The following is a 26,545-nucleotide window of genomic DNA, read 5'->3' as shown; positions in this document are numbered from 1 at the left end:
AGACATCTTATCAGTCTGTCATCCCTGAACATACAATATGCTATGCAATAAATATAAAGGGTAGATAGATAGTGAGTATGCATAATATATTTTTAATGTAAACTTTATTTTAGTGCTGTCAATGGATTAAAAAAATAACTAGATTATTCACACATTTGTCTCTTTAAAACACGTTTTTAATATATTTTATTATGTAATAATTGTAAAAAAAGAGTATATTTTAAATACTTTTCATGAATAAAAGCCAGTTTCAAATATAAATTATCTGTAATAGAGCAAACACTTTGAGTTTTTAATGGGTTATGGTATAGCCCTTCTTGTTTTTATGAAATGTATGTATTGACTGCATGATAATTTCACCGTATTTACTGCCATGCGAGCCGCAAATTGAGCTGGGCGAGCCGCGCAATGAGTAAAGGCCTGTACACACCGGGACTAATATCGTGCACGCTTATCGTCAGCATTTTTTTTTTTCTTTTTCGGCGCGTATTGAGTGTTCACACCCAAGCAATTTTCACTGGCGATGCACAAATTCAGTAGATGGCGCTCCCGGTACACAAGGTGGTGCTGCGCCACTTTACGCTTCTGACACTCGCTTGTCACACAGAAGAAGTAGAGAGACCGTATTTACATGCTTGCAAAAACCATTCACACACATTTTTCTAACTGGCAAGTAGCATTAGCAGCTCATCATCTTCTTTGTGTATGTACTTCTTCGTCGTATCAATGTGCTCGGCAAGACCGTTTTGTGCTCGAGCGCCACCAAGTCATGTTTTACTGTAACTTCAGCAGCTCCAGGCTCGTGAACAAAAGTGCAAATCTCATTGGTCGGCCAGTTTTTAACGCGCTGCGTCAAAACAAAAAAAACGAGCCCAAGACGTTTTTTTTAAAATGACGCTTGCCGTTTTGCGTGTTGGTGTGCTAACTCACATTGCCGCTCTTTGTTTAGTCACGAGGCGTTAAACGTCTGCGATAAACACGCGCAAAATAAAGGCCTTAACACTGCTCTAACTCAACATTTCAAGCTCTATCTTATTTGTCTGGCATTAGACATCTCTCTTTTACAGTTTTGTAACTGGATTGATGACATTCGCTCATCAATCCATGCACTACCCTGCCTACACTACGAACACATTTTCTATCATGTATGCCTATGAAAGACGATCGAGCCAATAGGAATAGGTACGTGCAGCCCCGCCCCGATCTGCAGGCTGCAGCCAGGTGCACTTGCAAAATACTGGTCAATTCTGTGTTGTCAGTCATTGGAAATGATCTTTAAACGCTGCACCATTGTCTTCATCTGTCCGCAATCTGATATTTACATCACATCTGCATGTTTTTTTCTTCTTCACCGCAATGTGCATTGTGTTATTTCAAGACATAACACAAGCTTGCGTAGCTAGAAGCGTTTGTATTCATGTGCAGAGATGCTCACGGGTTGAGAGACCTGCCTGCTCCTGTTGGAGATCTTACTTGGCAGCGTCATTCCCAGTCTTTAGATGGGGATTCCAACTCGCAGAAAAAACACTTCAGGGGGCAGTTTTGATTTCTCTCTGCAAGACCTTCTGGAAGCTTCTAACCCAGCATGTGGAGCTCTGTATGGGGTGGAGCTAGACTTTTACTCCCTGCTAGCATGAAGAACACTTCTTAATTACAGAAGATTAAAACCAGTCTCCTGCAGAGTTATGTTGAAGGCCAGACTCTTTCTCTTCATTATTAATAATAACCCATCTTCAGTGTTGCCCAGTGGACTGTGCCTTCACCGCCTCCTGTAGCCAAGTGCACTTTTATCACCCCCTTCCCTTTTGGCTGTTTGTGTGCCGTCAGTTCCTGTAGTTTGACTCGATCTGGCATCCTCTGCGAGTTGTTCATATACAAAGTGTTCCTGCAGTCTGCTTTGAATACGCTCCCACTGAGACAAATGACCTGCGCTTCAATTCACACTCCGCCAAAACAAACAAGCTGAGAAATGTAGCACTTCTTAATGAGTTTTAATTACAGACGTGATTATGGTTGAAGAAGGAATATAGCTTTCTTTGTGCAAAGTGGACCAGACGCTTATGCGTTGAAAAATGTTTACTGACAATTATCTTCATGACTAGAGTGCATTTGGATGTTGGATGTATTCTTGGGTTTCACACTTGGTTTGGATGCTTTGTTTGAACCCATGTGCGATTCCACTCCCAACTCTCACAGGTCTCTTTTCACAATGCGTTTTTTGGCTCTGAACCCTGATGTGTTTGCTTCATTAATATGAGGCTATATCTGAATGCGCATTGATGTCTAGAACTTGCAACTAAATGCATTTATTTTTAGTGCTGTCAAAAAAAAAAAATAGATAGATAGATAGATAGATAGATAGATAGATAGATAGATAGATAGATAGATAGATAGATAGATAGATAGATAGATAGATAGATAGATAGATAGATAGATAGATAGATAGATAGATAGATAGATAGAGTGAGTCATTGAGTCGATTAATTCAACAGCTGATTCATTCAGTGCCACATTTTCAATCGTGATAGTATTCAGCACTTTTGGTCATGTGATGTTTAACTGTATCATATGTTATAATATAAAAATTACACAAAAAAACCTTTGTGAGCGGCACTCATTTGTTTTCGATTTCTCCTTCGAGAGGCTGCGCAAGCTTGCTACCGTCACAACGTTATAAATTATATATTTTCTACTATCGATCGCCACTTACACTAAATTAATGCAGAATCATTTTTGCATTTTGGTGATTTGTGTAGTTATTTTGTGTTTTTGACGTTTTAATCTGGCTACTTGTCCGGTCGGGCAAGGAAAATTGTCTTTCACTTGCCCCTTCAAAAAAGCCACTTGTCCAGGAAAAGCGTTAATGTCGAGCCCTATTAATACACACACATGCATGTATGAAAAAAAAAAAGTCTTTATGTATACAGTACATACATGCAAATATTTCTTAAATATATACATGTATGTGTGTGTATTGAAATATACATAATAATTATACACCGTACACACAAACACATTATGTAAAGACTCACTTTTATTTTGGATGTGATTAATCACAATTAATCATTTGACAGCCCTTATTATTTTGCATTCTTTAATGCATTATTAGTACAAAATAATTAATATATCGATCCGATTGAGCTCGATCCGAAATAAATTTCGATCCGATTGAAAGGGGTGGTTTATTCCTTTTCTAATCTGATCAAGAGAATATGTAAACACTTGATCGGATTGAAAACCGAAACTGAAAGGACTGTGCATGTGCCATGACATAGAAATAGCGTAATGACGTATGACGCTTGGAACGAGCTGTTCTTCCTGTTGAATAAAGTGTCATATAAATAAGTGTCCCGTCATTCTAAAATTACTCTTTCACTTAGCGCCTGTGAAGTGGAGCAGGATGAAATCTGGTTAGGACATGTTGTAAGGATTTTGAAAATGTTTTTTTCTACTTAATAAAAATATTTTAGAGCTTAATATAAATAGAAAAATGTACATTCGTTACAAAAACACCCATGCCACTTCAATCACAATTCACAATATCACAATAAAATGTATTGATATTAGAAGTAGAATTACTTTGTCATTTTGAGGCCCTATAGCGGGCTCCGTCTCCCTGATTGAGAACCACTGATACATTTGTGCAAAATTGAGGATTTTTTCCACCAGTGAAATTGACGCAAGTAAAAACTAGTACTTCTGTTCAGTCTCAAAATGGGGTTGCTGTCCTTCAAGCCAAACCCAATGGCACAAAGACAATCAAGACAATAAATAAACGCTGCAATTAGGTCTTGTATGAAAATGCCCTCAGTGTAAGAGTGTTTGTCTCTTGTTTTGTTTTCAGTCGCCTACTAAAGCTGTGTATAATGCAAGACACTGGAACCAGCCAGAGGCAGAAGAAATGCTACCCATGCCTCCATCACGATCTCAAGCTCCTCCAGTGAGTATAACACCAAGCACAGGATACTCCACTGAACACCTCAACTTCTACACAAATACAGTCATAGTCCACTTTAGAAAGCACTTCAGATCGAGCACTTTTCATACTATCACCACAATGTTTATAGTCATCTTTGTGCGAAATCTCCTCCCTCTATGATAGCACTTCACACATTTCTGCTTTTGTGTTCCCTCAGTGCGAGACACTGAACAGTAATAGCTTCGTACCAGAACTCAGCTGTTAAAGTCAATATGAAATGACATTCACCTTCCACTTTAATTTAGTTTTGTGATGTTTTAGGGAGAGACTTGATTTTGTTCATCAGGAATTAATTGGATGGGATTTGCAGTAGATTGTGGAGGATGAAGATTTATGTTATTTATTTGAGCCAGGTTAAAATTGCATTGTCAAATTGCATCGGCGTGAAAAGTATGAAATTAAATATAAATTATAGTGGCCTTCCTTCTAAACAATTATTAGAAACACCAAGCATAAACAAATTAAATTGAAACTGAAGCTACTGGCATATGGAAAATCCTGCTTAGATTGTGGAAAATGCTATAATTATATAATGATTTGTAGATTACATTTAATGCATTACACTTTCATAAAAATATTTGCAATTGGTTTGTAAATGGTCTTTATTAGGGTTTATCACGATTCCTCTGAGGTTTGAGTGCTAGAAAAAAAAAAATCTTTAATTGCAATTTACCCATGCCGATTAATGGGCAAAATAGTGCCTATTCCATGGATTAGAATCCATGAGCCGCAGGCTGCATGATGTATATATAAAAGAAAAACTAATCATAATATAGCATAGTACTATCATTTTATAAACCTACGCTAACACAGGAGAATGCATCAATGATTCCAAATATGATAATTGTCAAAATAAAAGTTTAAACCCGCGTTTGCGTGTTCTGATGTCCACATGTCCTTTTTCAAGAACAGTGGCTGTAGCATTTCAATTGCTAAGAAATGGCACAATATTAATATTGTTTCTTCCATCACTAATTCAGCTCTTTTAAAGTCCCTTTAAAGTCAAAACTAAACATGTGTTTTGAGTTCCTCACACCACAGATAAATGTGTAATTAACCACCCAGCCAAATTTTAATCATAAACTCCGGCAAGTACATAAAATAGCTTATCAAAAACTCTCTGCTCATTCTCTGCTCTCAAACGCTGGGGGTGTGTCTGCTGTCGGCGCCAAAACCACGCCCACTCACAGCTGCAGTAGCACACAGGGTTGCCAGGTTTTCACAACAAAACCCTCCCAATTGCTACTCAAAACAAGCTCAATCGCGTTTCAGGGGGGCTTCCCCAGTAAAAATCACATTTGGGGGTAAAATGTGTTTTTTTGGCATGGTTGCCTACTAAAATTTGCATTCCCGGGGCTAAATATCACATAATTAGGGTCGCTTCAACCCGCGGACATGAAAAAACAGCCCGCGGCAAGACCGCGGACTTGGCAACACTGGTAGCACACAAGACAACACTCACGTACTGATCACGACCGTCTATGATCACGACGCACCAGATGTCGGCGGGACGGGAGGATGAAGGCCTGGGCGGGGGATAGTCGGTTCTGCAGCGGATTATCAGTGAATCCCAGTTGTCTCCGGTGAAAGTTTGTAAAACTATCCGGTGTAAAGTCACTGCAGAGGCAGTTGTCGGTGGTGATCCTCAGCTCTCCTTCAAGGCAGCTGTTCACAAAATTAATCCACCTCTTCTTGATCATCGTTTTTGTTTTGAAAGCTGTTTTGGAAGTTGTAGGCTGTAATGACTAACAGTACTGAAAGTGACTCGCGATCGAGCGGGCAAACTGATGCGAATGTGCTCTAGTTATGATCGTGTTAGGGGAGGAGTCAGGCTCGGTGGCTCCAGTGCGTCATCGAGTCACCGTTTTAGCCCCGCCCAGAAAATCCTGAACACAGCAACGGTGAAAAAATGTTTAACGGTCTAACTTCTGAATTCAGTACTACATAGTTCACAGTCTTTGTAATGTGTTTCCGCAATACATTTCTAACATTTATAATGTGTTCAGAAACAAATCTCAGAATTGCCTTTACAGGGACTTTAACATTGAGCAATAGACTGGCAAAGTATTTTAAAAGGTGAAGCAAGTTATTACATTTTAATGAAAGATTCCGAGACAAGGATTCAATTTTATCGAATTATTGATGATTGCATTATAAAGTCCATGAAAAAATGTGAATTGTATTAAATTGTTGGTTAATATTGCATTAAATTAATGTGAAATGTTTGTATTGTATTGCAGTTCTGCTATAAAATAAGGTGATCAGGTGTATTTGCGCATACACGTATAGTATGGCTTGGGCGCTTACCTATAAATCATGGAATATGCGTTGAGATTGACTCCTTTTTTTCTTTTTCACAATACTTAATGATTCTAAACTGAGTTTGGTGTCTTTAGAAGTGTCTTTGGTGAATTGTACATAAATAAATCCCATCAATCCCGTGCTATGGGCAGTTTTTTTACGCTTCTATTTGAAGCTTCTGCTTTTCAAACGTGCAAGTGTGATAAAGGCCTATATTAAATAAATATTTGATCATGCTGCAAAGTGTAACCACAACAATCGCCACGCCATTGACTCCGTCTGCCGGCATTTGTTATAATATGTACATAATGTACAATGCATAATATTGAAAAAAATATCTGTATTTTAACAATGTTGTTCAATAAAACCTGTTAATAACCGACCGGATACTCGGTTCCCAAAATAATTCATATTTTGAGTGTTATGAAACCGTACATTATTTTGATCTTGGTTCAATTGATTCAGAGTTTTAAAAAGCTTTGTTTCTCCCATCACCAATTCAGCTCTTTTAACATTGAGCAGTAGACTGGCGAAGTATTTTCCAAGGTGAAGCAAGTTATTGCATTTTAATGAACGATTCCGATACAAGTTTTTTTCTCTTTGGAATGACTGGCCCTGATTAATCATTCACCGTAAAACCAGAAATGTGTATTAAAGTAAATAGGGTGAATTTTAATTTGATGCTTTGTGCAAACACTCCCCCCATTTTGCACTTCTCTTTCTACTAACAACCTCTTCCTCGCTCTCTACATTTGCCATCTAAACACAATCAATCCCACACAATTTAGGCAGCCTGCATCTGCTGCTGCCAGTGAAGCCCACTGTAATATTAAAGGCCCATTTATACTTCTGCGTCGAGTGTACGCCGTAGGCTACGCCGTAGGCTACGCGCGTAGCCGACGCCGTCGTGAGCATTTATACTTCTGCGCTGTTGTCTGCGTCAATGTGCAATTCCACATGCAGACACTAGAAGGCAGTGTCCTCGGGCATGTTGGTGTAATCAAGACAACAGCCGAAGAAGAAGCAGCTTGATGTGTAGAATCTGTACATTCATGTCGGAATATCAGCAGCAGTGAGAGAGCGGCTTTTCTTGCAGCTTGAGTTGTTGTATCTAATACAAATTAAGCATCTCTAGTTGATTAGTAAAGTTAAATAAGGCGATCTGGCGCTGGAATGCATTTGTGAAACTATGCGGAGCTCGTGGCCGCTGTTTTCAGCAGCGGTGGCTCAGCAAGCGATTGTTGTTGCGGAGACTTCATTCACGAAATATACCCGAATGTGTCCCTGTTCTTGATATACAATTACTGATTAACATCTTTGGTTTTAATGAGAAAATAAATAAACTATACTCAGCGGATCTATGTATTTATTTACTACCATAAAGAATCGCTGGACTGCAAAATAGTGTGTTATAGCAGACGTAAGGAACTATCATCCAATTTCTGGACACACACACACACTCCTATCGCAGATTTTTTATTTATTTATTGACCTGAGGGAAGGGTTCTGGCAGACCAATCACAGCGCTTGCGTTCCGCGTAGAATTGACGCGTTGTTACATTTTTGGAGAGGTGCGCGTCAGGCTACGGCGTAGGGTACGGCGTATCCAACGCGTCTATGCGTAGGGTACGCCGTACCCTCTGCGTGCACTCGACGCAGAAGTATAAATTGGCCTTAAGCCCACTGACAGATATGCTTGCGCTTCACTTGAACTGTGTAAGGATTTTCATTAGCTCAGCACCTCCTTTTGTACTGTTCCTATAAACAAGGCCACAGATATTAAAGTTTTCAGAACATTGCATTATTTATTCAAGTATGTGGCGCTTGGCCATCTTTGAGGCGTTTTATTTAGAAGTGTTGCTGCTCTTTGTGGATTTGGCCTTTTAGCTGTTGCTGCATGAGGAATTTATAATGTTCTGTAGCCCATCTTCAGCCGTCACATTACATAACCAGCAGCGGGTCGGTTGTTGGCAGCTCATGGTGCATGTGAATCAGTTCTGCAGTGCTTCCAAACATGTTATGTTTTAATTCTGAGTTGTTCTTGCACAGGCTGTTTCATCAGGAGGCAGTAAAGAGTCGAACTCTCACAAGGATGACGGGGTGTTCAAAGCTCCAGCCCCTCCTCCCAAAGTCACCAAGTCTGTCACCATTCCCACAGAACCTTACCAGGACATGGTCACTGCACTCAAATGTAGGAAGGAACACAAGGAGGTGAGTGCAAACAATTGACGTCTCCCTCTGATTTTATACAATATAGAAACTTGCTGTATAGCGTCAAATCATGTGCAAATTGCCTACTACTTTTTCAAAATAACATGCAACACAATGTAGTAATAAACATTTTAGATGTAGTATGCTTGTTTTCACGTCCACATCATGTTGCATGTTTAATTTAACAAGTGACATCCAGTTTTTGTCTTGGAAAAAATATTTAATTCAGTTAATTTTTGTTTTTACAAAATATTGTAACTTTTTTGGCAGTTAGATGATAAAATCATGGCTAACACATTTTTCTCACCCACACAAAACATTGTTATTCAATACCATTTTTCCACAACATTAAGAGCATTAACTCCACAAAATAAAAATAATGAATAGTAATTTACTATAAATTAATACATTTTACCTCAAGAAACAGGTTTATAAATGTTTCTCATAAAAAAGCTGTGTGATGCGTGAAAATCATGAAATGCTGTAACCTGTCCACAAAAATTAGGTGAAAATAAATTGTAATTAGTGCTCATTGCCTTCCTAAATGCATGTTAAACTCACATTACATACAGAAATGGCGTTTGCTGCATTTACTGTCAACCTAGCTTATCTGAGATGCTGAAAATGACAATATGTAACTCAAAATCTATATTTTGACAACTACAATCCATGTAGTTCATGCACAAGGCTGCCAATATGGCAGTACAATTGGACCTTTTGTCCCAGGCCTGGGCTTGGGTTAGCCTGGAAACATTGTTGAAACACTTGTTTTATAATGAACAAAAAGAAGCTGATTCTGTATGGGGTATGGCTTTACTACTGCGTTAAGACATTTATAACACACTAGACATTTGAACATTTGGCAACATAATACTGAAGGCACAAGCAGGAGCCAATTAAATTTGAAAGTCAGTGGCATGGAACAAATGATAAAGGCATAAAGCTCCATCCTAATATGCATACAAAGTAGCACAGCTGTTTTTCAATGAATTTTGAACTTGAATGTCTGGGTGGGAGCATATTGAAAACTGGCTTGATCATTAGGACTGTTACAGTAATACACAAATACCTATTGATGGGGTCCAGAAAGCACTGATGTTCTGGAGTAATTCTTATTGTGGGTAGGGCTGGGCGATAGATTTTATCAATTAACTTGAATTAGGGATGCCACAATTCTCAATATAATATTGAACCGTTCGGTACGGCCTTTACAGTTCAATACGCGCTTGTGAATTGCGGTAGTTCCAAGTATTTTTCTACAAATTCTATCATTTGCCTCCATCCCAATATACTGAACAACATGACATACATTCACATCACACATTAGTGGTAGAGTTATACTCACGGAACACTAGTTATTCACAATCACGAAAGTTCATCATTTGCATGCGTTTTAAAGCCTTGCCGGCTCATTCGCGTGCATATGCACTGTTTTAACATGCGCTTCTCCGAGTGTGTGCACTAAACGCCTGTCAAATACGTGATTACTGGACTAAGTAGTCTTACTGCGCTAATAATGTCAAATACACTCAAGGTTAATATAAACACAGTCGGTTATGTCTAAAGTGAAAGTAAAATCGCGTGTGTCTGTATATCAGATGCACGTAGGTCTTAAATTGAAAGCAGCGCAGCCTATAGTGAACACACTGTCCTTAAAGGGACAGTTCACCTCTAAAATTGTCATTATTTACTCACTCTAATATTGTTCCAAACCTGTATTAATTTCTCATTTTTGAGTGAACTATCCATTTAATGTTAATACAACAACAAAAGACAAAGAGAAAATCACTCACTGCTCTTGACTGAAAAACTTTAATACAGTAGCTTTAATAAGAATCAGTGTTTATTTTATAGTGAAGTCTATGTAATGTTTTATTTTTACATTTATTCATTCAATTTCATACTTAAATTCTGCTGTACAGCTCTGAGCTGCCAGTGTAAATCTTTATATATATATTTATATATATTTATTTTATATTATACAATACACTAGGAATGTGTACAAGGGTTTTTTTTAAGTAAAGTTTTAAGTTTAAGGTTTTTCAATTCTTTTAAGTAAAATAAAGAAAGAGTATTGCAATTAAAAAATAGTCTTTTTTCCCCTTAACCTCTTGCTGTTCCTGTCGCTTAAGAATAGAATAGCAAAAAACTGATGTGACAAGCCATCAGAACCGAACCGAACCAAAAACCGAGGTATGTATTGAACCGTGGACTAACTGTATTGTTGCATCCCTAACTTGAATGTGTAGTTTATGTCGACTTGTTTGAATGAAAATCGATTTTCTCTTTAACATCCGCCGAAGCTCCCCTCTGGGCTACCGTAGTTCCGAATGGACTCAGCCCTCTAACCGCGTGTTTGCCATAGAGATACATAAACAACAAGGACAGTGCCATCTTACAACATAGTGTCATTTGTAATTGGTTTGTTTTTTAAGCGTCAGTAGCAGAACAAACAATACCCCGCTGCAAAGTGTGTTTGAAGTCTGAACGGAACTGTGCTATTCGTTTGAGCTGCGATCAAACAGCTGACGTGGAGACCAGGAGAAACATTGAGCCATGAGCGAAGATCAGGGGTTTCAGTCCACAAATCATAAACATTCACCACGGATTTAATGTAGTAACACCGCGTGTTATTATGGAAGAAATAGTCGAATGTTTTTTATTTAATTTGTGTTATTATTCATCTCGGGGTTCGTACAACCTTTTGAGATTGAAATTCAAGCACTTTTCAAGGGTTTTCAGGTCCTTCACGCGTTTTCCAGCACTTCAAAGCTCTAAATATGATCCCATTTTAATGTTATTTTTAATGTGGTGATTTGTAAAACTAAAAGTTTAAAGGTGTAGACCACGTTGTTGCAAACAAGCACTTTTATTTTAAAAAGACATGAAATGCCTACTATAACCAGTAGATGGCAGCATAGGAGCACTTATTGAATTATTAGCCATTTCCACTCCCTAACACCGTGTCCTAATTACACGCGACGCGATAAGATTCCAGTGACAAGCAACATGTCTGTCCACACCAGACACGACGCGACTACGAGATGTGACAAATCAATCAAAGACCACAGCTAATCTGAACAGTGTGTGGCGGGGCTCTTGCGGCAAGTGTGCGACACCAGAGATTAATCTTGATGGCAAGGAAATGGATAAGTACATAATCATAATGCATACGGAGTTGCTAAAACAATATTTGTCATAGAATATACTTGTTTGTTCACAGTTTGAACATTCTTGTTTCAATTTGTTTAATTTCAAGATCTGAGGTAAATTATCATTTGCTTTTAGTACGACTAACAAAGCTGGGAGCACTAAATGAATGACCTGAGATTATCATTTCCATGTTTTGTGTTGTTGTTCCAGCTGCGACGTCGCAGACAAATAGAAAACGTTTCTAAAATAGATTAATTGCGTGTCGCCGTCACTGCTGGTTAGGACAAAAACTCGAATTAACATGGAAAAGATACCTTTTATTGTGTGTCGCAGCGTTGCGTTGCAGTTAGGACACGGTGTAATATATGGACAAAGTCTCATGAAAAACAAAACTTTTCTTCAAATTATGACTAAAATACCCAGAAACCAAGTAAAGTGCACTCCTTTAATAGTCACTGAAGCTGTCAGTCAGTTCAGTGTGATACTATAAATGAACAATGGTAACCTTTATTTAATAAGAGCAGAATATAAAAATGTTCTCTATAATTTTTTGCGCATTACTGTTGTTATTAAAAGTTAATTTTATCTGCATATCAATTCATAAACCTTTGACTAGTTTATTCACGTGCTAAAAGTTTTGGACCCCACCAAGCCGCAAAAAGAAAAAAAGTAACTTGTTTTGAACAATTTCTTTGTCATCTGCAGATAGATTTTAAGTAGGAGGGGAAAAAAATATTTAAATCGTAAATCAGGATTTTTTTTTAAAGGCCATATCGCCCAGCCCTAACTGTGGGTGTTAAACAGTTGGAAAGGTGTTCAAGCCCACCTACGGTACAACCCTCACCTCTTACTCTGCCCACTCACTGAATGAATGCTTTAGGTTTCATCTAAAAGTTGTAAGCTGTTTGGATTGTTCTACATTTATGCCGTGTTCCAGGCAGCCCGTAACCCGTGTTTTTCCAACCTTCTACCCGTGAAAGTGGACTGGAACGGCAGCCAAACCCGTGACTTCCCACCCGTGAACTCGTACTAGATCGATGTACTCCCAGTTACGAGTTTTGACGTCACATGGCCCGCGAAGCAACAATGGCAGCCCCTACGGATGCAGTGTTTATGAAACAAATATACAAATAACGTAAAATAAAAGGTATAACAGCTTTTCTTGCTGTCCGCGCTATTTTTCTCCTCCGTTTCCCTCAAATAAGCAAGGAGTAAGCACCTTTGGCGATAGAAATGAATGTAAATGAGCATGCACCCCATACGGTCCGCCACGCTTTGTTTACATCAAACTACCACACAATTCCTTGTGCTCAGGCAGTTTGGCGTGACTTTGCCTGGAACGCTATAAAGTCATGAGTCGTGGTTTGAAGTTGTAATTTACGGGCTCAAAAACCTGCCTGGAACGCAGCATTAGGCAGTTTTCAGGCCCCAAATCAGAGTTATAAGAGAGTGCTGATTTGGGATCTTTCTATTAGCTTGTATGCCTGCATTATCGGCGCATAATGAAGCATAACATGCAATACTGGACTTGTGAGATTACATTTCTTTGCATGCGCCATGTAGAACAAATCTTCATCTTCTCCAGACAACAGTTTATTTATTATATTTAATATGACCGTGTTGAAGTAGCTAGTGTTATGATTCCAAAATTTCTGTAGTGTACCAATTCCATTAAAATTGGTTCTCAAATATTGATAAGTAAACACTGCCTTGATCAAGTACAAAGAAACACATTACATGTAATAGAACAAGTCTATTTGTTTGCGTTTACACTCCAAGACCAAATGCACAGATTTATTTTCACATACAGTGCCAGAATTTGTTGTCCCATTCATTGCAATGGTTATCACAGTTTCGGATTCAGTCTTGCATTTAAATAGTTGTCAGTTCAGAAATTTTGCTTTGCACTTAGCAGAATACAAAATAAAACGTATCAAAATTGTGAATGGGTTCTATACAGAAAGCAAGCAAAGCGTGCTCCCTTTATAATCATTGAAGCTGTCAATCATGTAAGTTTAGCTCAAGCTCACTGGCTGAGCTCTGCACTCTTTTGAAAGCTCACATTTTAATAATAATAATAAAAAAAGCTGTTTACACTGCACAATGAATCAATTATTTGCATTGCATCTACACCGCTATAATGGAAAGATTTGCAAGCGTGCAGAACTGATTTTGCATTAAACAAAAACTCCAAGGTTTTAAGCAGTATTGCATGCATTCCGATAACTTAAACTGCTCTGATTGGCCATTGCATTCATGCATTTTATTTTAGTATCAACTTGATACTGAAGTACCTATACTTTTGACAAAATTAAAACTAGCCTTTCGGAAAAATATAATGCAGAACATAAGTGTGTAAATAGTGTTAATTAACTGATGACATTAAACAAAACTGTTGGATAATTGTTGCAGTATGATGATATATAAAGTTGGGATGATATAAAGTGTATCGTTATTTACACTTTAGAGTGATGCATGAATGAAAAAAATGGGACCTGCATGATGCTAAAAAGAGCACTGCTTTTTGCGCTTGGATGGTCAAATACACAGTCATGTAAAAAAACAAAAACGGTTTAGAGCATTCACATAAACACAGTTGGTTATGTCTTAACTGAACTTAAAGGGTTAGTTCACCCAAAAATGAAAATTCTGTCATTAATTACTCACCCTCATGTCGTTTGACACCCGTAAGACCTCCGTTCATATTCGGAACACAAATGAAGATATTTTTGTTGAAAGCTGATGGCTGAGAAAGGCTTCAGATAGGCCTCCATTGGCATTCAGTACATTAATACTCCCAAGACCCATAAAAGGCACTTAAAACGTCGTTACAAAGTCCATCTCACCACAGTGGCTCTACAATAATTTTACGATGCGACGACAATAGTTTTTGTGCGCAAAATAACAAATCAAAATAACACCTTTATCCAACTTGTATTGTCTTCCGTGTGTGCCTCCACGACGCATGCGCGAGAATATGACGCAGATCCGGCGCTCGGACACATGACCCAGAAGGGATTTGTTTACAAGCAGAGGAAGACGAGCGTATCTAAGCTGTTGGAGTCTACATTGATCGTGCTTTAGGTCTCAGCGTAGTTCTCAAAATGGGGCTTAAGTGTGCATTTCATGGATTCCCGAACGCTTTCGCTACGTCATATTCTCGCGCATGCGTCGTGGAGGCACACACGGAAGACAATACAAGTTGGATAAAAGTGTTATTTTGATTTTTTTTTTGCGCACAAAAACTATTGTCGTCGCATCGTAAAATTATTGTAGAGCCACTGTGGTGAGATGACTTTGTAACAACGTTTTAAGTGCCTTTTATGGGTCTTGGGAGTATTAATGTACTGAATGCCAATGGAGGCCAATCTGAAGCCTTTCTCAGCCATCAGCTTTCAACTAAAATATCTTCATTTGTGTTCCGAAGATGAACGGAGGTCTTACGGGTGTCGAACGACATGAGGGTGAGTAATTAATAGCAGAATTTTCATTTTTGGGTGAACTAACCCTTTAAACAGTTAGGCGAAGACCAAATGTGTATGAGTATATTATTTCTGAGCATTAAGTCTGTAGACCGCAATAAACCTGCTGCCGTCTGTATCGTTAAAGGATTAGTTCACTCCAAAATTAAAATTTCCTGATATTTTACTCACCCCCATCTCATCCAAGATGTTCATGTCTTTCTTCAGTCAAAAAGAAATTGCGTTTTTGGAGGAAAACATTCCAGGATTTTTCATCATATAATGGTTTTCAATTGCAACCAAAATGATGAAGGTCAGCAAAACCCATATACCTCAGCTCCAGCAACATGCTTTTTTTCTTCTCTGCAGTTGTACACCGTTGTCCAGCACGTGAAGCACTTCAATGATGTGGTGGAGTTTGGCGAGAATCAGGAGTTCACCGATGACTTTGAGTATCTTGCCACTGGTCTGAAGACTGGTCAACCCCTTAACACACGCTGCCTTAGGTGCAGAAAACATTCCTCAGTGTACATTCTGACCATTGTTTAAGCTATGACCTAATGTTTGCTCATTACAGTCCTGTTGCATTTGTGTGCAGTGTTATTAGTTTGGCCACTCGGTGTGCCATGCCCGGTTTCAGGATGCACCTGAGGGCTCGTGGGAAAGTGGCTCAGGTCTTTAAAACTCTTAATGATGCACCTCAACATTCAGTAAGTCCAAAGACGTTTCGACTCTTCTAAAATCTTTACTTGCTGATGTTTTACATTTAATGGGTTCCACTTTGTTGTCCTTGTCCCTTCCTCAGAATCTAGCTCTGTGTACGGCCTCTCTTATGTACATTCTCAGCCGAGACCGTTTGAATATGGACCTGGATCGGGCCAGTTTGGATCTAATGATTCGTTTACTGGAATTAGAACTGGACAAATCCATTGCTGATCAGCTGACGACAAAAGAGATGAACAAAGTGAAAGAAAAGATTCGCAAACTCTGTGAAACCGTCCACAATAAGCATCTCGACTTGGAGAATATCACGGTAAGCTTGAGATCAGCTTGTCCTTGTTTGTTGGGCAATGTTTCTCTAGCAGTGCAGCCGTCTGTTTGTTTCCATCTTGCAAACTTTCCTGTTCAGGATTTGCACTTTTTATTATTCTGCTTGTGTGATAAACCATGCGGATGGGAGATTGTGTTCAGTTGGGGTTTTCAGAAAGGTTCAGTTTCTGCTCCCTCTAGTGGATACACTTCAGAGCTTGGATTGTGCATTCTAGAGATGTCTTCAAAATCTATTATTTGGTGGGTTGTCTGTCTTAACACTAGTCTCTGTGTTAAAGATAGTTCACTTTTTACACACCCTCATGTCATTCAAAATCCAAAATCCATACTGGTTGTTGTATTTTCCCAATTATAACAAATGTAGAGTTTGTACGCTTCAAAAAAGATGCAATCATGCTAAAAATATCTTCTGGAGCCTGACAAACTGACACGCATGTAATTTGTATTCACAGAAAATCTTGACACCGGAATCAATCAGTGAGTCGGTTGATTTGGTTCACTGTGCTGATTATTATGAACCGATTCATTTATTGACTGATTCACAACTGATTTGAATTTGAAATGGACTTTATTGTTGAACATGTCACAAAAATATTTAGCTTTAAAGAGGGTGAAATTATGGACTTTCTTGGAGAAGGTTTAGCATGCTGCTGACAGTCTAGTTTTTGTAAGCTGTTCTCACAGGATGATTTCAAAAACAGCTGGGTGGAACACATCAGAAATAAATAGAATCCAAGGATTTTAAAAGTTGTTGTTCTTACTTTACATGCTGTTTTTGAAAATGCTGACGTAAAAAAACCTGAGACATGACTCACTTGTCAAAGACATCCGTCTGGAGCATGTGCACATAGGCCAGCAATTAAAAATACACAAATCGTGTGTGTGAACGCCTACTGTTAGCACACTAAAGCACAGCATGATCAAAGCCTCTTCAAGATGTCATCTTTAAATTCATAAATGAATTCAAAACACCCTTTATTAAACTGTTATTATTTGTTTTTGCTTGAGTCATAAGCCTGACTAACTTTTATCAAGTCGTGTTTCTTTGCATGTCGCGCCCTCCATTTACATTTGTTTTAATGTTCTGTTCAGCAAATAGAACTTTTACATTTGCATAATGGAGTCATTATAGCTGAATGTATTTTTTGATAATGTCTTTCAGACTGATTTTGCATTGTCTTTTTCTTGACAGACGGGACATTTAGCCATGGAGACGTTGTTGTCGTTAACGTCGAAGAGAGCGGGGGATTGGTTTAAAGAAGAACTCCGGCTTTTGGGAGGCCTGGACCACATTGTAGATAAAGGTATTCTGCTTTTACTGTTTATTTTGACCCGTATAGTATTAGAGATCTGTTTATTATTAGTTATTTAATATACTGAAGAGCAGAGAGATGTTTAATATTGTATTAAATGATGGCCATCCCCAGCTTCAGACACATGCGTTTTAGAATAAGATGGTTTTAACAGTGAGTTTGTACGTGTTTGTTTCCTCAGTTAAAGAGTGTGTGGAGAACCTGAGCCGAGAGGATGATAAGGAGAACCTTGTGGCGTCATTGTGGGGGGCTGAGAGATGTCTCCGTGTTCTAGAAAGTGTAAGTCTGATACTCATCACACTTTCGAGTTGTGATTCTCAGGGCCAGGTTTTCTAAACAGGGCAAATTGGCGTGAGTGCAATTCCAGAAACGCGCTGATGGGAGTGGACAGTTCTGCACGTGATCTACTGACGACGCGCAAATTAATGAACAGACACAGCCATATAATTTCCATAATGACCAGCGCAATCTACCCGTTAGCATCTGGTTTGACGCGTTTTTTGGGGCGGTAAATGGCGCAAACACCAGTAAATTGTTGAGCGCAAACTTTTGTAAATCACCTCGCGTGATTCACTTAAAACTCTCCTCCTATGAATTTTGCGGCTGAAAGGGAAACTCCTACAAATATGTCAGCCGCAAAAATAACAATGTCCACACCTTTTCAGCCTTTCAGAGTGTCTTTAGTAAATCCTGACAGTAGTTTTTTTTAACACCAAAAAAAGGGTTTGGGCTGGCGCAGCTGTTAGTAAATTTGGTCCTTAAACATTAATTGTTATGCATATGTAATGTTGCGATTCAGGCTGTTTCTCCTTGAACAGGCAAACCCCATTATCATGCTTATGCACAGATTTCGATTAAAATTCACTTTGCAGCATTAACAGAATAAAATAATATGCTTTCACATTACTTTCCAAAGATGTTGTGATATACACTACAGTTCAAAAGTTTGAGGTCAGTAAGATGTTGTTGTTGAAATACATTACAACTTTTACTTTTATCCGCAATTATGCATTAAATTGATCAAACATGACAGTAAAAACATTTAAAATGTTAAAAAAGTGCTGTTTTTTTACATGCTGTTCATCAAAGAATCCTGAAAAAAAAAATACATCAGTTTCCTCAAAAAATATGAACTGTTTTCAACATTTGTATTAACGGAGGAATGGTCAGGAACTCATCGCACCTTTTAAACTAGTTCATATGAGGTGCATAGACAAAAAATTCCAAATAGTAAAACATTTCAAGAGAGTCTACTCTGTACACACTACACTGGTTGATCATGCCATCAATGTAACCATGTGACTCCTTAAATTAAGATGGCTCCTGCACTTTACATTTGTAAACTTGGCATTGGCAGTTTGCATGTGACCAAAACGTTTGCCCTTTTTTCAATAAAGGATTGATATTATCTCGCATTTTAAGACTTCGTCTTTGGTAGAGTGTGCACACTCTCTTGAAATGTTTCTCATTTGTAATAATAAGTGTTTCTTTATGCACCAAATCAACATATTAGAATGATTGATTCTTTGTAAAGAATCATGTGACATTGAAGACTGGAGTAAAGAAAATTAAGTTTAAATTGCAATAATACTTTTGATCAAATATTTTCAGCCCCAAACTTTTTCTGTTACCATAATATTACACATACTGTGATTTTATAAGATTCTGATCATGTGTAACAATTAAATCCTTTACTATATCTTTTAAAACTTTAGATGTCTAATGCTATCTTTTTGTGAGGGAATGTAGGTTATTGTACTGGTTGGCTAAATGAGTCAGTAGATTTCTCTGAGGGATAAACAGACTGCATTAACCTTGATATTAACCTACTGTACATTGACCAATGGAGTCAGATGCACTTATCTATCTCTACTGGGACAATTTAAGAGTTTTTTTTTTTAATACACATTTTTTATATGTTTCTTTGATACAGGTAACTGTTCACAATCCAGAAAACCAGGCCTACCTGATTGCATACAAGGACTCTCAACTCATAGTGTCTTCAGCGAAGTAAGTGCTAAATGCAGTTGTTCAGCAGTCTAGCTGTGGTTTTACGGTAATGTAGCAGTACTCTTGTCATGTTTTCCTGACTTTTTTTGGCAGTAAGACCCTGGTACTGTTCAGTCAGGCAGGGTGCAGGTTAACCGTGCACTTTGTGCTAGCTTTCCTCATTACAGCAGACAGCCTCCAGACTCATTAACAACCCCAACAGCAACAGGAACACTTTATCAACAGCACCAGCTGCCAAGACCATAAGCGCAGAGCTGCTGTGCCAGAGAACACCCTCTGATACAGCTCAAGCCATGCTGACATTTCTTTCTTAAAGAGACCAATCATTTCAAACATTAACAAGAGTTGCATACTGTCTGAAGTGTCCAACTTCAGAGCACTTAAAAGGATAGTTAGCCCATAAATGACAATTGTCTTTTACTCAATGTCATTCCAAATGCTGCATAAATGAAAGTATACAGATATCAGGAGCGCTCAAGCACCATAAAGCAAGTCCATCTGGATCTGACATCACACAACTGTATTTGAATATGAACTGAAAGTAGTCCGATTATCGTTGAATACTCCTCATACAAAGCTATAGCTTCAGAAGGCTTTTGATCTGTTTGCACATTTCCTTTACTGTTTAAACCTCTAGAGTTGCATCTATAGAGTTACATGGCAACAATTTTCCTCCAACAGCAAAAGAAAAAAAAATCCATTATTGCTTTCCAAAAGGGATAGTTGTGACAGCTGTATTAAAACCCCAATTTCAGCAGTTAATACTAAGGGTAGTGTACATATTTACGTATAGCGTACATAATTACGTTAAGTTTGATGAAAGCGGTGTATATATATATATATATTATAAATCTTTGCTAAATGCAAAATGCTTTACCACATCCTATGAAAAAGGTCCACCTTGCGCATGAGTCATATTGACTACTTTTATGATTGTGCCTTTCACAAGAGGTGTTATGAAAGGGTTTTTTTTTTCCCTCCTGGCCTTGGTTTCAGAAATTCAATTTTGAATTGATATTTTTATCTCCATTATCCTCAGCATGTGGTTCTCCCAACACTTTTTGTGCTACAGACATGAATGATACTTCATATGGTGCTCATACTTTCTAAGCAATCAGAATTCTTGTCTGGAAGATGATAAAACAGGTAAAAAGTTATTTAGACTTGCATTGAAAGAGGGAAGCAAAGCCATATCTAGAGACCATAATGTCACAGAGATGTGAAGGCTCTTTCGATTTGGGGCCAGTAAGAATTCACACTAGCAGCCAGATAGCAACACACTACTCAAAAAAACAGCCATGAAGCAACGCCCTGGCATTCGACTTTTACATGGGCAAGTACCACTCACATTTTATATATAAAGCATATTTAAGTGTCTGTTATGGTAAATCTAGCTCATACTTGTCTGCTTGAGGCAGTCTGGCCTCTCTTCCACTGCTAATGTAATTATGAGCTCATGGCCCAGCTCTCTAGACGGGGTCAGACCCTTCGGAGAGTGCACAGCGAACTAAACACGGGTGCTCAGGACTATGAAGAGGATCTAGATGAGTCAACAAAGTCGGCTCACACACACACTTTTGGAAGAGCTCGTTCAGCTGGCTCTAATTCAATTAGAGAGTACGGCAGGCCTGCATTAATAATGACCCCGCTAATATATTAATACATGAACCTCTACCTCCATTTCCCATCTCGCTCGCTAATGACCTCTCATTATGCTAAGCGCATTAGTGGCATTTTGCATGAAGCTGGTCGTACTGTAGTGCTTGTGCTGTGGTTGCTGACTGTCTCTCTGTTGCTATCTCACTCACACACGTCTTGGGCACTAATAGAGAGGAAGAGCTAAGTTTCCCCCTCTAGAGAAAGCTAATGCAGCTTGTGTTAGTGTCTGCTGACCTTGGCTGTGGTTTAAATGTGATCCATTAGGATGCTGCAGGCTGTTTTTCCATCTCGAGTGTTACTCTCAATGGCCATTATTTAAATGCTGATGGAGCACTTGTAGGGCGAGATTTAGAGTTAGAGTTAAAAATGTTCTAATGTGATGTCTCTGTGTCAGGGTACACTAAGAGGCTTTTGATGCCCTGCGAAAGACTATACATTATCATTTCATTTATAGAGAGCAGTTATTTTTGTGCTTGCAGTACATGTAGTTTGCAAGGGTCCTTAAAGTAGTGTTTCTCAGCTGGTTTTTCTACAGGACACAGATTTTGTCCTTCACAGTGCCAAGTTGTAAAGGGTCATGAAACTACATATTATACATGGTTTTGTAAGGTCAGCGTAAATTGCACAAATGCATACATACACTATATTGCCAAAAGTTTTGGGACGACTACCTTTACATGCACATGAACTTTCTTGATCTGTAGGGTTTAATTTTACCCTTTGCAGCTTTAACAGCTTCAACTCTTCTGTGAACGCTTTCCACAAGGTTTAGGAGTGCGTTTATGGGAATTTTTGACCATTCTTCTAGAAGTGCATTTGTGAGGTCATGTACTGATGTTGGATGAGAAGGCCTGGCTCACAGTCACCGCTCTAATTCATACCAAAGGTGTTCTATCGGGTTGAGGTCTGGACTCTGTGCAAGCCAGTCAATTTTCTCCACACCAAACTCGCTCATCCATGTCTTTATGGACCTTGCTTTGTGCACTGTTGTGCAGTCATGTTGGAACAGGAAGGGACCATCCCCAAACTGCTCCCACAAAGATGGGAGCATTAAATTGTCCAAAATGTCTTGGTATGCTGAGGCATTAAGAGTTATTTTCACTGGAACTAAGGGGCCAAGTCCAACCCCTGAAAAACAACCCACACCATAATCCCCTCTCCACCAAACTTTACACTTGGCACAACGCAGTCAGGCAAGTGCTGTTCTCCTGGCAACTGCCAAACCCAGACTCGTCCATCGGATTGCCATACAGAGAAGTGTGATTTGTCACTCCAGAGAACACCTCTCCTCTGCTCTAGAGTCCAGTGGCACTTCACCCGATGCATTGCACTGCTCTGCTCGGCCATGGAGACCCATTCCATGAAGCTCTCTACACACTGTTCTTGAGCTAATCTGAAGGCCACATGAAGTTTGGAGGTCTGTAGCTATTGACTCTGCAGAAAGTTGGTGACTTCTGCGCACTGGATGCCTCAGCATACGCTGAACCCACTCTGTTAATTAAAAAAAAAAATTATTATTATTTTTACGTGGCCTACTGCTTCGTGGCTGAGATGCTACTGTTCCCACTTTATAATACCACTAACAGTTGACTGTGGAATATTTAGTAGTGAGGAAATTCCACGAATGGACTTATTACACAGGTGGCAACCTACCTGAATTCAATGATTTGGAGGGGTGTCCCAATACTTTTGGCAATATAGTGTATATCATAAAACTGCTTTCATCAAAAGTATACATATGAGATTTTTCAGCTTTATTCAAGCAGTTATGTTAAGGAGCTCTAAAGACCATTTACACTCAAGGTGCAGATCAATTCCGTTTCAGAGACTCTGGCTCATTGGAAGAGAATTTGTACCACGCAGAAACTCTTGAAAAGCAAAAACACATCTTCTCACAGCATGTCATAGGAAAGCATCACGTGCAGTTGTGAATAATTAAGCGAACTGTCATCATATACGATAAGGAGAAACCGTCTCATGAATAATTATGAGACACAGACGATATATATAGGTGTTAGAAAACATCATATCCTGTGACATTGACACGATAAAGATTTTAAACCCTGAAAACTAAAACACAGCGTGAAATGAAAGAGTTTTCTCCTACAATTAAAATCAACAGATGCTAACATAGTTTTTTTTATTATGTTCAACACAAATACTTTTACTATTTCATGACCCTGTAAATGCATTGAATGTAGGCAGTCATAATTTTCTTTTAGTCTGCATAGTTTTATTCATGTTTTTTGAGAATGAGGGCATCATGCAACCAATCCATCTTGGCATGTCTAATTTAACTAACTTCTACCAAATGACGGCGTTTTATTGGATTTACAACTTTTTAGTTCCATCCTCCCTTTCACAGTATAATGCTCTTTTTTTTTTCTTGTTTTTTTTTTTTTTTTACTCTCCTAACTATGCACAATTTTAGAGTTAGCTGCATTTTATCATTTGCATTTATCATTGTTTTTCCTTGCTCTTCTGAAGCTATCAGAACAGGCCTGCAACCCACCAGAGAGTCAATACCTTAACCAAAAATGTACACATTTTTGAGTAAATTAATTTCTCTTGTTGTTCTGAACCCATATAACTGATTTTCTTTTATGGAACACAAAAGAAGATATTTAAAAGAATGTTCATGCTGTGCTTGTTCATGCAATGAAATGAGTTAAAAACACCATAAAAACTATTTGACTTATGCACTACGTATTTCAAGACTTCTGTTATAAGTTATATTAACTTTTGTGTGATAAAATTGGTGAACTGTACCTTTTTAAAATGTTTTTGAAAATTAAAACAATAATTTGCAATAATTATTTGAACGTACATGACGTCTTCAATTTTCTATGTTTTTAGGGCGTTATGGCACTGTGAGGAGATGATCCAGAGGTACAGTCGAGAGGTGAACAGAGGCCTGTGCTCGTCAGGCACGCCGCTGCCCTACTGCAGCAACAGCAATGTGGGGAAAGCCGTAGAAGACTGTATGCGAGCCATCATTGGAGTCCTGTTAAATCTCACACATGATAACGGTAAGTAAAAAGACCAGAATGTTTAACAAAACAAACTGTCCACTTTTGACAGTGAAGGAATGCTTTATAAATGTAACAGTGTTGAAAAAGCCAAGTTGAAACTGTAATTTGCCAAGCTACAAGGTACTCTTAAAGTAAGTGACACAAAAATGAACATTGTCATCCATTTCCTCGCCCTTATTCCAAACCCGTAAGACTTTTGTTCATCTGCGAAACAAATGAAGATATTTTTAATGAAACCTGAGAGATTTCTACTCCCCCCCTCACCCCAACCATTGAAAATCCACTCCAAACATTCACAAGTTCAAAAAGACAATGTAAATTTAATCTAAATGAATCGAGCAAGATGGGATTGGTTTACTTCAGGACTGGTCATTGCTCTAAGTCAGTTACATAAAAAGATAGATTGGTCTATTTTGAATACAAAAAGTAAGAATGATTAGCAATCATCAAAGTTTGATGGCGACTGTGTTAAAAAAAACAAACATTTTTTTGTGTGAATTTCAGGTGCATTATAACACACATACACGACCGTTTTTGAAGTGTTCTTGTGTTTTAGACACTTTCCCACAACAACTTGCTTTCTTTTGACTACCATTTTTTCTCTGCTCCAAAGTGATCACTGACATGGCTTCCTCATTCACAGCACACAGACCAAGTAACATTGGTGCTTTTAGTTGGTTACTCCCCAAACTGAAAATTGCAAAGTAAACTTGCTTAAGGATATGCATACAGATGTAATGCAAATTTTCTCCTCACTACAGTAAGTGCATACTAAACGCACGCAGCATGATTTTTCTGACCCATACCAGTGTATGCTCAGATTAGTTGGTCCACAAGGAGGTAATACTGGCCTGTTGTTTCACAGTCAACAATGAAGCAGAAGAGATAGAACAACAAAAACTTTTGAAGATAGAAGAGCGCTTCTGTTAGGGGGCTACGAGATGGCTGCAACTCCAGTTAATAAAAATACAACGAAATTACTTCTACATAACTTCTGGAGCGAAGTGGTGCAGACTCTAGACAAGGATGAAACTTTGTCATGCATGTGTTCAAGCACAGCATCAAATGGAGTATACTTTGAAAGGCTATGAGTTTGACTACGCATATGCTAGCTTTTGGTTCACGTCAATGTGATTTATACTTTTTGGCTTTAGTCAAGAATTTGGAACCTTTCACACATCAGCCCGATAGCATTGTGACCACTATTTTTCAAATATGATTTTCACCAATTTTCTTTTTTTTTTTACTGCTGTGATGTGTTGTCACTGACAGAGGTTCTCCAGCACACACACATCCAATTATTCAGTAATGAAATACATTATTGGTTATTATCATTAGTCATTACAGACCTATGTTGCTGCTTTTTAGTTAGTTACTCCCTAACACTGAACTGTAATATGGGCTGGAAGCTGTTTAGCTGAACAATCAGGCGACTGGGCTGCAGTGACTGTCTCATTACATTATGCCTAATAGAACGTTTGTTACTCTGCTTTTGAAAGGCTTAAAGTCAATAAGAGTCTTTTGGCTTCCTTGCATGGGTTTTGTTCAATGTGCCAAATGGATTTCTGTTAGCACTGCTGCTTTGGCTAGCTGCTCACTAGTATTGCTGCCAAACCCTTCAGCATAATGCAGTAGTACTCATAAGCCAAATATGAGCAGCTTGGAGAACAACAGTCAGAGAAAATCCCTGATTAACTAACTTTGAACTCGTATATGAAGCAGCCATTGAGTGCTTTTTCTGTCTGTTTGTAGAATGGGGCAGCACAAAGACAGGCGAGCAGGAGGAGTTACTCATCACAGCACTGAACTGTGTGCTCAGGGTCCCGCAGTACCTGCCGCCGGAGCAGAGGTTCGATATCAGAGTCCTGGTGAGTACACAGCTCTACTAATACACAGTTCCAGAATTCAGTCAATGTTCGTGCAATTAGCAAGGACCAGCAGTGTTCCAGAGTGTAGGAGTTCCAGAGTGCTTTTAAATGTTAATCCTTGTTTATACTTTCGTCTGGCTCCGCAGCGCGAGCCTCCCCTGACTGCGCACGTGCCTCGTCCGTTTGGGGAGGTGTTTATACTCGATACGCTCGCCGTTGTGCTATTCTTTTACACGACAGAGGGCGACTCGGAGTAATTGTTCTATAAACCATCAGGAAACATTGGTGAGAAGTACACTCGTGGCAATGTTTACTTTAGTAAACTTTTACCAAAACCACACTACGAAAGAATTGTGTAAAACACCGTAAATCTTGAGATTATTAATTGTGACTTTAGAACTAAATACATGAATGGGAGTACATGTATACAACTAAATCAACAATCTCTTAAAAAATGTCCAGTTTCTCTAAACATTTGCAATTAGTTTTGTGAACATTTTTATTAAAC

At 38.6% G+C, this 26,545-nt stretch overlaps 1 protein-coding gene across 1 annotated transcript in view; it reads left to right on the top strand.

Annotated features, from left to right (window-relative positions):
- Positions 1 to 26,545, top strand: part of waplb (WAPL cohesin release factor b) — a 71,725-nt gene that overhangs the window by 34,281 nt on the left and 10,899 nt on the right. The window contains exons 6-15 of the mRNA XM_079801129.1: positions 3,845 to 3,940; positions 8,330 to 8,491; positions 15,475 to 15,611; positions 15,704 to 15,815; positions 15,911 to 16,138; positions 17,348 to 17,459; positions 17,650 to 17,747; positions 19,402 to 19,478; positions 23,994 to 24,166; positions 25,922 to 26,037. Coding sequence (XP_079657255.1) covers positions 3,845 to 3,940; positions 8,330 to 8,491; positions 15,475 to 15,611; positions 15,704 to 15,815; positions 15,911 to 16,138; positions 17,348 to 17,459; positions 17,650 to 17,747; positions 19,402 to 19,478; positions 23,994 to 24,166; positions 25,922 to 26,037 — 1,311 coding nt within the window. The remainder of the gene's footprint in view (positions 1 to 3,844; positions 3,941 to 8,329; positions 8,492 to 15,474; positions 15,612 to 15,703; positions 15,816 to 15,910; positions 16,139 to 17,347; positions 17,460 to 17,649; positions 17,748 to 19,401; positions 19,479 to 23,993; positions 24,167 to 25,921; positions 26,038 to 26,545) is intronic.

The sequence above is a fragment of the Gobio gobio genome (assembly GCF_949357685.1).
Source record: "Gobio gobio genome assembly, chromosome: 20".
NCBI classification, from domain to species: domain Eukaryota; kingdom Metazoa; phylum Chordata; class Actinopteri; order Cypriniformes; family Gobionidae; genus Gobio; species Gobio gobio.
This window is presented reverse-complemented; position numbering and strand designations above follow the sequence as displayed.